Here is a 16,282-nt window from a genome sequence, read left to right as displayed (position 1 = left end):
TTGAAGTTATTACAATTTTTTACATTATCCAACAAAACGATCATAGTATTTTTGTTTTACAGATAAAGCTTTATTAAAGGAATTACGACCCCATACAGTACATGAGTAGCTAGCTATAGGAAGCACACTACCAGTACTATCTGTTCGACAGCACATCTCCAATGAGACATTTGTTAAATAACAGTAACAACACATTTCCTCCGACATTATTTCACTCTTTTTGTCCCATCTTCTCTTATCTTCAGAGTATGGAGAAGAGAGTCTATTCTTTCGCAGCCACACCCCCAACTGTCATTAAGTCTATGATCTTCAAGTACACTTGCTAAACAGGTGAGACACTGGTCCATTGAGTCTTCGTCTTAAAGTTACTCCTTCACATAGTAGAACCATTTATCCACTGGAAATAGAAAATCACATGATTAGATGTGTACAGAACAAGTAAAGTTTTTCTTGCAACCTTTCGGTTACTAGTCCAACGCTCTAACCACTAGGCTACCTGCCACCCCAGTGAATTCACATAAATCCATTGGGTCAATTCCATTTTAATTCAAGAAATAAACTGAAATTCCAATTTTCCCCACTGACAAAAAATGTAATTGGAATCTTAGCTTACTTCCTGAATAGCAATGGAATTGACCGTCATAAGATAAAATACGTGTGTACAACCATGCAGTCCTTTCCTATCATTCCAGGTTGGTCATAAAGTGGCCATAAAGAGTTGGAGGTTTACAATATGTCAAATAAATATCTGAGTCAAGGCAGGATCCAATACGTAAATATATGATCATAGCAAGGATCATTATTAACTATGGGAGTTATTTAATTTTTGTTGATTCATTTAGATCCGTTTTTATTATATGTTCAAGCAAATAGGCAGAATTAACCAAATAACAATTGCATTATCAGCACCCGTCCAACACATTTTCACGATATTCAATAAAACAAAGTAGATTCAGAGTACGTTTCACAATCTTGAGGTAAAAATTATTTTAAAGAGACATACCTGAGCAGGGGATAGGATCTTCGGTTCCACAAGGGGTTGTCTAAAAAAAATCCAAACATAAATAAATAAACATAATTGGATGGTCTGATTGAGTAGTTTATAAATGTATATGCTAGACATGTTTGACCACAGCAGAGGCATGTAGGAGCACAGCACATAAAGGAGACGGGTCTGACCCGACCCTGAAGTTCTAGAAACTAGCCATAGAGAAGCAGAAGGTACTGACCCCTTCTATGACAGCCTTGGCCTCGTCCGTTGAGCAGCAGAAGGGGCTGTCGTCAGCCGACACACACGTGTTTTTACTGCAGGATTGGAGAAAAAGGTCACATCAGTCAGGTATTCATTAATTTTGTATTCAGATTCAAACAAGTTCTTGCTTGTTGCTTTAGTTCTTCAAAAGTAAGGTCTAATTTCACAAATTAAGTGGCGGGGCTTACATGTTGGAATTACGGATTGGGCCTTTAAAGATTGATCTAATTTACAGTAATGATTTTAAGATGATGGGACTGTAACAAATGCCAGTTTTAGAGATATTTTACTGTACGAGGATTGCAAATCGTGTATGCTCTCCTCACCAGTTGAGTCCTCCAGAGTTGGTCTTCTGAGAGATAAGTGCCTTCCAGAAGCCATGGGTGCTCTTGATTGTCTCAATGGCAAATTCCTGAGAAGGGGAAACACAGAGTTGAGGCTGTTGTAGGGCAAGGAAACATCCAGTTTGGGGTGATTTTCCGGACACAGATTAAGCCTACTCCTGGAAAATGCAAACTCAATGGAGAATCCCAAATGTGAGTGCATTTTAGTCCAGGATAGTCTTCATCTATGTCCGTGAAACCAGCACTTCGCATTTCTGTATTTTAGCTGAACCGATCACTTTAAAACAAGCCTGTATTGAACTTCATTGGACACTGTATATTGTAAAAAGGTTATCGCATCCTCAGGGACATACTATGTTACAACAGGATAATACAACCTTATGGGTCTTGCTAAATAAATGTCAGCTCTTGTGCAACAAACTGAATTTGCCTCTATCTGGCGGACGCAATTTAGCCTTGGTACCAGACTTTACTTGCATTCAACAACGCAACATTTAACAAGGCTATTGCAGACAGACTGACATTCAGGCTAAACGACTATCCATGAACAGTTGAAGTCGGAAGTTTACATACACTTAGGTTGGAGTCATTACAACTCCTTTTTCAACCACTACACACATTTCTTGTTAACAAAACATCAGTTTTGGCAAGTCAGTTAGGACATCTACTTTGTGCATGACAGGTAATTTTTCCAACAATTGTTTACAGACAGATTATTTCACTTATAATTCACTGTATCACAATTCCAGTGGGTCAGAAGTTTACATAGAACAAGTTGACTGTGCCTTTAAAAAGCTTGGAAAATTCCAGAAATATGTCATGGTTTTAGAAGCTTCTGATAGGCTAATTGACATCATTTGAGTCAATTGGAGGTGTACCTATGGATGTATTTCAAGGCCTACCTTCAAACTCAGTGCCTCTTTGCTTGAAATCATGGGAAAATCAAAAGAACTCAGCCAAGACCTCAGAAAATAAATTGTAGACCTCCACAAGTCTGGTTCATCCTTGGGAGCCATTTCCAAACGCCTGAAGGTACCACGTTCATCTGTACAAACAATAGTACGCAAGTATAAACACCATGGGACCACGCAGCCATCATACCGCTCAGGAAGGAGACGCGTTCTGTCTCCTAGAGATGAACGTACTTTGGTGCGAAAAGTGCAAATCAATCCCAGAACAACAGCAAAGGACCTTATGAAGATGCTGGAGGAAACAGGTACAAAAGTATCTATATCCACAGTAAAACAAATCCTATATCGACATAACCTAAAAGGCCGCTCAGCAAGGAAGAAGCCACTGTTCCAAAACCGCCATAAAAAAGCCAGACTACGGTTTGCAACTGCACATGGGGACGAAGATCGTACTTTTTGGAGAAATGTCCTCTGGTCTGATGAAACAAAAATAGAACTGTGTGGCCATAATGACCATCGTTATGTTTGGAGAAAAAAGTGGGATGCTTGCAAGCCAAAGAACATCATCCCAACCGTGAAGCACGGGGGTGGCAGCATCATGTTGTGGGGGTGCTTTGCTGCAGGAGCGACTGGTGCACTTCACAAAATAGATGGCATCATGAGGGAGGAAAATTACGTGGATATATTGAAGCAACATCTCAAGACATTAGTCAGGAAGTTAAAGCTTGGTCGCAAATGGGTCTTACAAATGGACAATGACGCCAAGCATACTTGCAAAATTGCTTAAGGACAACAAAGTCAAGGTATTGGAGTGGCCATCACAAAGCCCTGACCTCAAGCTTATAGAAAATTTGTGGGCAGAACTGAAAAAGCGTGTGCGAGCAAGGAGGCCTACAAACCTGACTCAGTTACACCAGCTCTGTCAGGAGGAATGGGCCAAAATTCACCCAATTTATTGTGGGAAGCTTGTGGAAGGCTACCCAAAACGTTTGACCCAAGTTAAACAATTTAAAGGCAATGCTACCAAATACTAATTGAGTGTATGTAAACTTCTGACCCACTGGGAATGTGATGAAAGAAATAAAAGCTGAAATAAATCACTCTACTGTTATTCTGACATTTCACATTCTTAAAATAAAGTGGTGATCCTAACTGACCTAAGACAGGGAATCTTTACTAGGATTAAATGTCAGGAATTGTGAAAAACTGAGTTTAAATGTATTTAGCTAAGGTGTATGTAAACTTCCTGACTTCAACTGTATCTAGATTGAAAAAGCTGTTTTAGATGAGGGTGGATGTGGTACAAGGTAAATAGATAAATGAAAAGTATGTTGATGAGGATGGATGTAGCTACTGTAACAAGGCTGTGACAACTTCAAGGCTACAATACCTTGTCAAATACTACAGAAACAGGAGATGAGCCATTCTGTCTCGGGCTAAAAGTTTACAGAACACAAACTCCTGTGTATGGGGTACAAGATGGATACCTTGTCTTTGAACTCTCCGTTGAAGGCAAACTGGTTCTCTGGTTTCCCATCTGGTACCTTGTACCTCCTGAACCAGTCCACGGTGGCCTCCAAGTAACCTGGCTTCAGCCTCTGGATGTCACCGATGTCTGAGGTACACAAGATAGGGTGACAGGTGAGGGAAAAGGAGTGGGGGGATGACTTGTGGCAATAGGAGTAGACACACATGCACGCAGCCACACACACCTACATTTGGGAAAACATAGATTCATTGCATTCTTCACTTGCAGATGACTGTGGCAATAGGAATACACACACACACTTGGGGGGGGGGGGGAATTGTTCAATCACTGCATTCTTCACTTGAGCAATCATATTCCAATACTACTATATGCAGTGACTGGGCTAAATGGGCACTTTTAAGGAATGGCCTGTTATATTAGGGATTCTCTGTTTAGTCCATATCTAGCTCCTCCAATGCTTACTGTTCAGGTCCTTAGCTTCAGGGTCCTCCACGTTGATGGCTATGACCTTCCAGTCCGTCTCCCCCTCGTCGATCATGGCCAAAACCCCCAGTACCTTCACCTTGATCACCTCCCCACGCAAACACACCTGGAGGAGGAGGCAGATTCATGATCAGTACAGCATAGAAAAGTAAGATATTGGTCACTTTCAATGATGTTCAGAAAGCAGATCACATGCTGAAGGAAAGTGCATTTCATCACGCAACCATAAACAAATCTCATACCACAACATCTGTACAGGCAGCTGATGTAACAAACCCAGCTAAATTGTCGGGCATACTTTCTCGAAATTGGACACCTTGCTGAGGTGACAAAAAGCTGCTTTGAATGACACCTTAAGCATGTAGGAATGGCAGAGATTGAATGGAAGAAACAATATCAAGATCTTAAAAACGGCTCCAAAGGTTAATAGTAGTTGGAGGATAAAGTGCTGTACCTTGGTACCGATTTCACAGACGTCGATGGGGTCGTTGTCACCACAGCAGTCAGTGTCTTCATCTTTGTGCCCGGGATCCTCCCAAGTCTACCAAGAAAGAGAAATGTCACAGTCAAAAGAGATTGTGATATTTAGTTCATATGACAGAGAACTAGGCAATCATGGCCATTTCATCTCTAGGTGATCAATGAATTGAGTTGAACATGTAGCGTGGGTCTGCTTCTACAAACGTATTAGTCTGCATTGTAACATGTTTGAATGCAGAAACAGTGACACACTACAAAGATTATGTTGGAATGCCAAAAGTCTTGTAAATGTACAGTCGCAAGCCTGTACTTGCATTTATGACCATTTGCAGTTTGGTGACTGTCTGACCTGAGGTATTGCTCCATAGTTCCAGATGTAGCCTTTGTGGGGGAAAACATTGGCGACGTAACGCAGGTTCCCCTTCTTCACATCCTGCTTGATCGGGTTCAGGGGGTCTTTGGTTGCAATCTGGAAGTAGAAAAGCCAAACATTATTGAATTATCTTTTGTGTCTTATTTTGCTTGACTAGCCAGAGAATCTTGTTTTTTATGGTCTGAGAGTCTTTAGGTGCCTTTTGGCAAACTCCAAGCAGGCTGCCTTTTCCTGAGGAGTGGCTTCCGTCTGGTCACTCTACCATAAAGGCCTGATTGGTGGAGTGCTGCAGAGATGGTTGTCTCCCATCTCCACAAAGGAACTCTAGAGCTCTGTCAGAGTGACCATCGGGTTCTTAGTCACCTCCCTGACTAAGACCCTTCTCCCCCGATTGCTCAGTTTGGCCGGGCGGCCAGCTCTAGGAAGTCTTGGTGGTTCCAAACTTCTTCCATTTAAGAATGATGGAGGCCACTGCGTTTTTGGGGACCTTTAATGCTGCAGAAATGTTTTGGTACCCTTCCCCAGATCTGTTCCTCGACACAATCCTGTCTCGGAGATCTACGGACAATTCCTTCGACCTCATGGCTTGGTTTTTGCTCTGACATGCACTGTCAACTGTGGGACTTTATATAGACAGGTGTGTGCCTTTCCAAATCATGTCCAATCAATTGAATTTACCACAGGTGGACTCTAATCAAGTGGTAGAAAGATCTCAAGGATGATCAATGGAAACAGGATGCACCGGAGATCAATTTCGAGTCTCATAGCAAAGTGTCTGAAAACTTATGTAAATAAGGTATCTGTTTTTTCTTTTTAATACATTTGCAAAACATTCTAAAAACCTGTTTTCGCATTGTCATTATGGGGTATTGTGTGTAGATTGATGAGGAAAAACATTTGATCAATATTAGAATAAGGCTGTAACATATCAAAATGTGGAAAAAGTGAAGGGGTCTGAATACTTTCCGAAGGCACTGTATGTATTGTTTTTAACTGGCTAATAAAATCAATCAAGGTGAACCTACCTCCATCTTTGCATTTGTCCATCTTGGTACTTCAACAACCACGTGGAAAATGTTCTGAAAGAGAAGAAAGCAATGACTCATACTTCATTAGTAGTAAACAAAGGTGTTTGTTCGCTGTTGGCTGAGCTCCCCACTTGTGCCATCAAACCCCTGCAACTCATCCAGAACCCTGCAGACCGCTTGGTGTTCAACCTTCAAGTTCTCCCATGTCACCCCCCTCCTCCACACACTCCACGGGCTTCCAGACAAAGTTTGCATCCACTACAAGACCATGGTACTTGCCAACAGAGCAGCAAGAGGAACTGCCCCTCCCTACCTTCAGGCTATGCTCAAACCCCAACACCCCAACCCGAGCACTACGTTCTGCAACCTCTGGTCTCTTGGCCCTCTTGGCTCCCGCTCAGCCCAGTCCAAGCTCTTCCTTGTCCTGGCACCCTAACGTTGGAACCAGCTTCCCCTTGAAGCTAGGACAGCAGAGTCCCTGTTCCTGCCCCTGCCCTGAAAACATCTGAAACCCTACCTCTTCAAAGAGTATCTTAAGAGTATCCCCCCCCCCCCCCAAAATAAACATTTTGTGAACACTCACACTTTTCCCCCCCTTACTAGTTAGTTCTGGCTTTGCGGGTAGCTACTTTGAGGGAAAAAAGTACTTAGTATGACTATGAAATGCGGTTGTCCCACCTAGCTAACTGTTTGTCGCTCTGAATAAGAGCATCTGCTAAGTGACTAAAATGTGCACACAAACTGAGCATTAACAACCATGAACATTTTTTGGTTGTTACATTAACTTTTTAGTGATCAAGCAGAAGCGCTTATCCAGAACAACTTACAGCAGTGAGTGAATACATTTTCATACTCGTTTGTCACATATAATATCAATATACCCAGCAATAATTTATTTATGCCTATGGATATGTTGGAGGAAAGGAAAGGCCATCCAACTCTGATATATTACTCCAGAGAGATAAGACAATGATTAAAGAGTTCAGTGTTGGAGTGGTAAAGACCGTTGATTTGACAAACAGACTATGACCTTGCTAGCGGAACTCCTACTCTCCCACACGCATAGGTAACAAAAATGAATACATTACAAACAATTCCAACCAAGAATGCTATGGAGATACAATAACTCAATGACATCTTTAAAGGTGCAATATGCAGAAACCACTCTAGCATTTCCTGGTTGCTAAAATTCTAAGTGATAACGAATACAGTTGTTTGTGTCATTCGTTTCGGGAAAGTACTTGCATAATTGTGCACCCAACTCACTCAGGTGCTTCGCTATATCACATTTGACATTGTCCTTAAGCTTGAGTTCATTTGCACACAAAAAAAATCATACAATGATGGAAAGACCTGTGTGTTGTCCTTGTTAATGCAGACAGAGAAGAGCTCCAACTTCTTAATCATAGCCTCAATTTTGTCCCGCACATTGAATATAGTTGCGGAGAGTCCCTGTAATCCTAGATTCAGATCATTCTGGCAAGAAAAAACATAACCCAGATAAGCCAGTCGTGTGAGAAACTCGTCATCATGCAAGCGATCAGACAAGTGAAAATTATGGGTCAGTAAAGAACTTTAAGCTCGTCTCTCAATTCAAAAAAACGTGTCAATACTTTGCCCCTTGATAACCAGCGCACTTCTTCTGTATATTGTAAAAGCGTTACATGGTCGCTGCCCACATCATTGCATCGTGCAGAAAATACACAAGAGTTCAGGGGCCTTGCTTTAACAATGTTAACCATTTTCACTGTAGTGTCCAAAATGTATTTCAAGCTGTCAGGCATTCCCTTGGCAGCAAGAGCCTCTCGGTGGATGCTGCAGTGTACCCAAGTGGCGTCGGGAGCAACTGCTTGCACGCACGTTACCACTCCACTATGTCTCTGTCATGGCTTTTGCGCCATCAGTACAGATACCAACATGAGCAGCAGCTACGTTTGGCTACATATGAACCGTTAGTGGAATTCCCGCAAGAGAGTTACGGTTAATGTGATTGGATGTTCATTATTTGGAGGACCTGTTGTCCGGACTTCTGGCAGTCTCTATGGGGGTACCACAGGGTTCAATTCTCAGGCTGACTCTTTTCTCTGTATATATCATCGATGTCACTCTTGCTGCGGGTGATTCCCCGATCCACCTCTACGCAGACGACACCATTCTGTATACATCTGGCCCTTCTTTGGACACTGTGTTAACTAACCTCCAAACGAGCTTCAATGTCATACAACACTCCTTCCGTGGCCTCCAACTGCTCTTAAACGCTAGTAAAACCAAATGCATGCTTTTCAACCGTTCGCTGCCCGCACCCGCCCGTCCGACTAGCATCACTACTCTGGACGGTTCTGTCCTAGAATATGTGGACAACTATAAATAACTAGGTGTCTGGCTAGACTGTAAACTCTCATTCCAGACTCATATCAAACATCTCCAATCCAAAATCAAATCTAGAATCGGCTTCCTATTTCACAACAAAGCATCCTTCACTCATGCTGCCAAACATACCCTCGTAAAACTGACTATCCTACCGATCCTTGACTTCGACGATGTCATCTACAAAATAGCTTCCAATACTCTACTCAGCAAACTGGATGCAGTCTATCACAGTGCCATCGGTTTTGTTACCAAAGCCCCTTATTCCACCCACCACTGCGACCTGTATGCTCTTGTCGGCTGGCCCTCGCTACATATTCGTCGCCAGACCCACTGGCTCCAGGTCATCTATAAATCTATGCTAGGTAAAGCTCCGCCTTAGCTCACTGGTCACGATAACACCCACCCATAACACGCACTCCAGCAGGTATATCTCACTGGTCATCCCCAAAGCCAGTACCTCATTTGGCCGCCTTTTCTTCCAGTTCTCTGCGGCCAGTGACTGGAACGAATTGCAAAAGTCGCTGATGCTGGAGACTTACATTTCCCTCACTAACTTTAAACATCAGCTATTTGAGCAGCTAACCGATCGCTGCAGATGTACATAGTTCATCTGTAAATAGCCCACCCAATCCACCTACCTCATCCCCATATTGTTTTTATTTACTTTTCTGCTCTTTTTCACACCAGTATCACTACTTGCACATCATCTGCTCATCTATCACTCCAGTGTTAATCTGCTAAATTGTAATTACTTTGCTACTATGGCCTATATATTGCCTTACCTCCTCACTCCATTTGCACACACTGTATATAGACTTTCTTTTTTTCTATTGTATTATTGACTGTACGCTTGTTTATTCCATTGTTTTATTCGTTGTTTGTGTCGCACTGCTTTGCTTTATCTTGGCACGGTCGCAGTTGTAAATGAGAACTTGTTCTCAACTAGCTTACCTGGTTAAATAAAGGTGAAATAAAATAAACAATTTGACTTGGCTACCTGTATTTGACATTGTGTTGTTATTTCGCTGAACACTAGATGGCTTCATTTTATTTTTGGCAGTGAAACGAGGCTACTCAGGCGAGAAAACCTCACCCAAATGTATAGCCCTGTTGGAAAATATAAATGGAATCACATTTTTATTTGGCGTACCCCCGTACCCAGTTTGGGAATACCTGGTGTAGAGAATCACTGTACCATCTAAACTGCTGTGAAATATATTTTCATTGTATTTTCAGCTGTTTGAAGCTGGTGGAGAAGGGGGTAGCTGCATCCCAATATGGTAATTGGTGTATGGGCGGGTGGGTGTGTCGAAAGGAAAGTAGTGGGTGTATCGAGACCGCTCTGCTATAGGTTAGACGGTTTTGATTGAGCTGTTGTTTTTTGTGGTGAATGACTTCAGGATTTTTGGTGTCGGCTCCGACTTCTGTAGGTAGAGTCGCAGGAGTTGACTCTTGCTCGACTCCCAAAACACGCAGAAACGAATGCGCACACACATACACACCATCTCATTATTGCAGTCCTACTAGGAAGACATTTGTGATCAAGAGGACAGACATGAGCATGATGCTGCCCATTTGCCTATAAAAAGAGCTATTTTGTTTGAATATATAAATACTATTTAAGCGATATCTTATGGGATGATATATACAGATTACCAAGATACAATATAGCCCAGTGGTTCTAGGACCCCTGCCCTGGGAGTACTTGTCCTATCCACAGGGGGTACTTGAACTCATGAGACCGTAGGCCTACTGGTAAAATGTACATGAGGAGTACTTCAGGGGTACTCCGGGCAGAGCAAAATTCAGTTGGTGGTACAGTAACCAAAAAAAGTTGGGAACCACTGGTATAGCCTGTGCTCACGGTTCTGACCGTCTCTCTGCCTGCCCCGATCCGAACTCTCCCTCACCTGCTCTCCTTTCTGTTCGCTATGAAAAACTCTAGTATGTGTTTGGTTTTTGGTCTGTTACGTGTAGAATAGCTCAGCATACTCACTGATATCCCCTACTTTGGTGAACTTGCTCAAGACCTTGCAATCCAAGAAATTGCAAAATACAGCATTGCGATAGCCTATAGCCTACATCTTTTGATTACCAATGCACTGTTCTGAATGTCTGCCTGGTGGCCGACATGTCTGCCTATGCCCCTCCCATCCCTCTCTCCCCTCGCTAGCTCAGTCTTTCTTTGCTGTGAAAGATGAGTTTGTGTTCTCCAAGTAGACCACGTAAAATAGTTCTCTGTTGCAAAAAATACAGAATCTTAAGAGTCGAGGAGTCGAAGCTTGACACCCAGAAATAGGAGTCGACGGGCAAGGAGTCAGGGATTTGATACTTTTGGAGTCGACTCCCCACCAGTAGTTTTCTCCCCAGGCAACTACTATATATTGAACTACCGTACCACGAGTCAGGACTTCTGTTTTTAAGTCTGAGGACGAGTCATATTTCACTGTTAGTTTCACACATAATTGTATATTTTCTGTTATAAAACTGACGACTGTTTATTAGTTATTAAAATGATTGATGATGGGTGTACTTGTTTCATGCGTTGCATGTGTGTGCTTACTATGACTGTCACCATGATATTGGCTATTAGGTACTTGTCGAGCGGGAGCAAAGGGCACTGTGCCCCGGTGTTGTTACTGTATTATTGCTGTTCATGCCCTCCCCATTGAGTAGTTGACTATGTATGTATGTATGTATGTATGTATGTAATCAAGGTGACATCTAGATGGTTATAAATAGGGTTGAACATTTTGGGGAATATTCAGAGGTGGAAACTTTGTGGGAATTCATGGAAATATATGCAAATGAATACCATTAAATGTAGATGTTTTTTGCATTGGATATATTTACCATATCATAATGGAGACAGAAACAAAAACCTTTTACCTTATAAGTAGACATAATTGCAAATTATTAAATCCTTCCAATAGAAGTCAAAAAAACAATTTAGTTATGAATTGAACTTTAATTAAATGAGTTGACTTTTCACATGGAATGATTTCATTGAACAACAAAAGAAAGGGAATATTGAATGATCACCAATGATCCATCACATCTCCCAAAAACGTTTTCAACATACATCTGTAAAATGATAGTCTAGAAACTAAAGCTTTGGTTGTCTTCCTCTCAGGCGTCCATGTCTTCTCCCTGGACCTCCTCAATGTCCACCTCTTGAACATCAGACTCTGAGGCCTCATCTTCACTATCACTTTCCAACCTTGTTGAGGATGGCCCGTTGTCAGGCTCAGATTAGCCCGGATGGCCACCAATTTTTCAACCCTGCAGTTTCCTCTTCTTGGAGCGACAGTGAAGTGGTCAGGACAGTACGTATTTATTCTCTTACATCTGCAAGCAGAGTCTGAACATCAGACAGTATGGCATTGTCTCCCTCAATCTGTGCAATGGCTACTGCTATAGGTTTCAGGCTGCTTACCACTCTCTCCCAAAATATATAATCCAGGAGCATCCTCTTGATGGGGCTGTCCATATCGGCATTCTTCACATATGATTTGGCACAGTATTTGCAAATGTACACAGCTTTTCCTTCTACATTAGCTGCAGTGAAATGTCTCCACACATCAGAGTGCCCGTGGCATTTTCCTGTAAAGATTATAAAAAAATTGTAAATAAATAAAAATACAATTCCATGTACAGATAAATAGTTAAGCAGTTAGATTAAACAACTCCTTTGTCAGATACATATTTTAAAATGAAACATGTATGGAAACAGGTGAATTAACACTCAGTTAGCAGGCTCAAGCAAGCTAAAACCCACATGGTAGCAAAAACTAACTAGCAGAAATTGTTAACAAGTTAGAAATGATATATAACACACTTTGCTGTAGGCTATTTGCTAGTTAACAAAAAAGCATGCATGTCATAAAATATATTCACCCCACACAGTATTGTAATTAAAACTTACCAGAAAGCATGTAGTCCTTGGCTCAGACAGTGTAGTAGTGTGGGCTCAAAGCATCTCATTAGTGTGCAAGTCCTTGAGAATCAGCTGTACATGTGATGGAAGAATGCACTGTGCATGCAGAGGGTTGCAATTCCATTGAATTGGGGATAGTTTAACCAAAATATGCCACAAGACCTAGAATTGCCTTATGTGTATCACACAAAAAAGGTTAAGTTATAAGCTAACCTTTTTGATGAATTTAAGCAAAATTCCCAGGCTTAAATTCCCATGGAAAATTCCCGGAAACCCTTTGCAACCCTAGTTATCAATTTGAGTTATTTATTGTGTACTCTGCTATCCTACTTGAAATAAAATTCCACATAGCTACTGCCAGCGACACAATAATAATGTTACCCATTAGGAAGCACAACACCTCGCCGGCTTACTATCGACTCGTAGTGCAGCCCAATCAGCCACGCAAAACGGTCTTGAGTGGCAACAAATCTGCCCAAATAGCTGATTTGCTTTCCATACATCTATTCCTTTAACCCGGACGACGCTGGGCCAATTGTGCGCCACCCTATGGGACTCCCAATCACGGCCAGTTGTGATACAGCCTGGAATCAAACTAGGGTCTCTAGTGACGCCTCTAGCACTGGGATGCAGTGCCTTAGACAGCTGCACCACTTAATATGTTTGCTTGAGCTGGTGTACAAAACCGAAAGTAAAAGATGCAAAAATGACACTTAAGAATGAGAAGCATAGAAATAGAGAACATAAAAACAACATATACCACTTCTTAGATTTGCTTTCAATGAGAATGACATATCTACAACTCACATTTCTATGTGCATTTGGTCAGGTCACCCAAAAAGATTAATAATGCAGATTTAACCATGAGTCAAAAGTTAGACTAAGTGGGTATCTTTCTATAAAGAAGCGGTTGAATTGATATCCCATCTCCATTCAGTGTGTGTGTGATATGTAAATGGGGCGTTGTAGCAGGATAAAGGTAACATACCTGGCTCTCATCAGCATACATAGGTATGTCATGGAATGGGGAGACATACTTTCCATCAGCATTTTCTACAGAGAACAGACAACATACATCATGAGAATATGAGTGACCTTTAAGTTTAGTGTGTGTAAATGTATGAATGTAAGTAAGAAAATCAACCACTTACACATGATATTCATGATGCAATTAAACCCCAGTGTAATGGTAATTAAATGCGCAATCATAAAGGCTGCACTGTACGCAACAAATTTGAAAGACTGCTACATCACATTTGAACAATGACACATTCAGGCTAACACTGGTTACATGAGAAACACCTTTTGTTTGACAGGTCTTAAAGCCTAGTCTTGATCTTAGAAACTGAAACTGGGCGTAACCCACACGTACAGTAGCTAAACTATGATTTATCGAGGTTACTGTTGTGGTATCCCAACAAGACTAGCTAACTAATATTATCGAGGCTGCTGGTGTGGTATCCCAAAAAGACCGGCTAACTAATATCAGAAATACCACAATGACAGGATATATTTAACACACTAAAAAAACTGAATTGGATCTTGATACCGGTAAGTCAAATTCATGTCCAGCAAACCGGCAAAACTGGTCCATGCAATTGCTAGTTACCGTATGTCTGCTCAACTAAAATGGGGAGCAAAGGTCAAAGCGCTGATGCATGCATATACTCAACGATCCTAACTAGGTGCAAATACCTGTGAAATCTACACTTGAACTTGACATTAGGAGTATAAAACCAACGCGAAATTAATGAATAAGTGACACGTAGGAGGTGGGGCCCGATCCCACTAGTAAGCCGGCAAATCCACAATGGACTCGATCCTTGCCGTATTATAGCTAGCTATTAACTAAGCTAGCTTAAGCTATATTAACATTAAAAAGAGGACCACACTTACTGAAAAACAAACGATAGCTCAAAGTATTGGGTTTTCCCCTCTCTTCGACTGTGAAGCTCATGTTTAGTCTGTGGTGGGCTCTTGCCGAGGATGCAGTGATGGCTAGTGCACTGAGTGTTCCAAAGAAGTTCACCTAGAACTGTATTACACATGCGCATTTCTAGACAGAAAGCTTAGAAAGTGTGCTGCAACTGCGCATAATGAATAATCATAAACGCATGATGGCGAGTTCACGGGCTATCAAAATTCAGAACCTCCGAGTTAAAATAAACCTAGTTATTTGCTTTGAGCTTTCTATTGGTTGATTCTGATACCTTTCAAGTGGGAAACGTGGGTATTATCTTTCTACAACGAGTTTCCCATTCGGAAACGTCTGCGTTTCCTATTTCTGAATAGCACATCTGAGTTGCCTATTAACGCAGCATCACAAACAAAATGTTATGCTGTGTTCTTAACCGAGTGGGAAGGTGGTATTTACCACATACGACTGTGAAAAATCCACTTAAATGCCCCTCCAACTGGTAATTACTAGTGGGAAACTCGTCTATTATCCCTGATGCTGCGTTCAAGACAACTCGGAAGTCAGAAACTCTGTGATTTGCAATCTCTTGGAAAGTATCAATGAACCACTTGGAAAGTATCAATGAACCATTAGGAAGCTCTACACAAAAAAAACGATATGCAAACTTTAACTGAGGTTCCCGAGTTGCCACACTCAAAACGTTACCTTTATTTAACTAGGCAAGTCAGTTAATTAAGAACAAATTCTTATTTACAATGACGGCCTACACCGGCCAAACCCGGGACGATGCTGGGCCAATTGCTCGCAGCCCTATGGGACTCCCAATCACAGCCAGGTTGTGATACAGCCTGGAATCGAACCAGGATGTCTGTAGTGACACCTCAAGCACTGAGATGCAGTGCCTTACACCGCTGCGCCACTCAGGAGCCCCTATGTCCGACATCAGTGCGTTCAAGACAACTGGGAACTCGGGGGAAAAAATATGGAAAAATAATTTTGAACGGTCATCCAACTCAGAATTTCAAGTCAGAAACTCGGGCATCTTTCTAGAACTCGAGTTCCAGGTTATCATCTTATCTTCCAGGTTATCACATCATCTTCTAAGGAAATTAATTAAATATTTTATTTTATTTGTCCCATGCTTCGTAAATAACAGGTGTAGACTAACAGTGAAAGGCTTAGTTACGTGCCCTTCCCAACAATGCAGAGAGAAAAATATAGAATAATAATTAAACGAGGAATACATACACAATGAGTAACAATAACACAGAGTTTCTAAACCCCAGAGGTGCAACATCGCAAGACATCCGGAAATGCTTGCGAAGCAGACCAAACAGACCAGGCCAGGATCAAATCAAATCAAATTTTATTGGCCACACACACATGGTTCAAATCAACAACAAAAAATGGTCACTTGCGCCAAATACAACAGGTGTAGACCTTACAGTGAAATGCTTACTTACAAGCCCCTAACCAACAATGCAGTTTAAAAATACAAATAAGAAAAAAAATTATTAAAGAAACAAGTAATTAAAGAACAGCGGTAAAATAACAAAGCAAAACTATATACAGGGGGTACCGGTACCGAGTCAATGTGCGGGGGTACCGGTTAGTCGAGGTAATTAAGGTAATATGTACATGTAGGTAGAGTTATTAAAGTGACTATGCATAGATATTAACAGAGAGTAGCAGCGGAG

At 41.5% G+C, this 16,282-nt stretch overlaps 1 protein-coding gene across 1 annotated transcript; it reads right to left on the bottom strand.

Moving 5' to 3' along the window:
* Positions 1-46: 46 nt before the first annotated feature.
* LOC120045656 (inorganic pyrophosphatase-like) lies at positions 47-14,747 on the bottom strand. Its single transcript, XM_038990585.1, has 11 exons — positions 14,564-14,747; positions 13,656-13,720; positions 6,358-6,411; positions 5,309-5,428; positions 4,934-5,020; positions 4,459-4,585; positions 3,995-4,122; positions 1,579-1,664; positions 1,230-1,305; positions 1,004-1,043; positions 47-397 (listed from the first exon to the last, which is right to left on the bottom strand). The coding sequence occupies exons 1-11, from the start codon at positions 14,622-14,624 to the stop codon at positions 366-368; spliced, it is 876 nt and encodes a 291-aa protein (XP_038846513.1). The 5' UTR covers positions 14,625-14,747; the 3' UTR covers positions 47-365.
* Between the last annotated feature and the right edge of the window lie 1,535 nt (positions 14,748-16,282).

The sequence above is a fragment of the Salvelinus namaycush genome, chromosome 4, assembly GCF_016432855.1.
Source record: "Salvelinus namaycush isolate Seneca chromosome 4, SaNama_1.0, whole genome shotgun sequence".
NCBI lineage: Eukaryota > Metazoa > Chordata > Actinopteri > Salmoniformes > Salmonidae > Salvelinus > Salvelinus namaycush.
Note: the sequence above shows the minus strand (reverse complement) of the source record. Positions and strands in the feature narration are given on the sequence as shown.

Coding starts and splice junctions, on each gene's coding strand:
- LOC120045656 (XM_038990585.1), bottom strand. CDS start 14,624: ATGAGCTTCACAGTCGAAGAGAGGGGAAAACCCAATACTTTGAGCTAT. Junction 5,021..5,308: donor ACTATGGAGCAATACCTCAG/GTCAGACAGTCA, acceptor CTTTCTTGGTAG/ACTTGGGAGGATCCCGGGCA. Junction 4,586..4,933: donor TCTGTGAAATCGGTACCAAG/GTACAGCACTTT, acceptor CTCCTCCTCCAG/GTGTGTTTGCGTGGGGAGGT.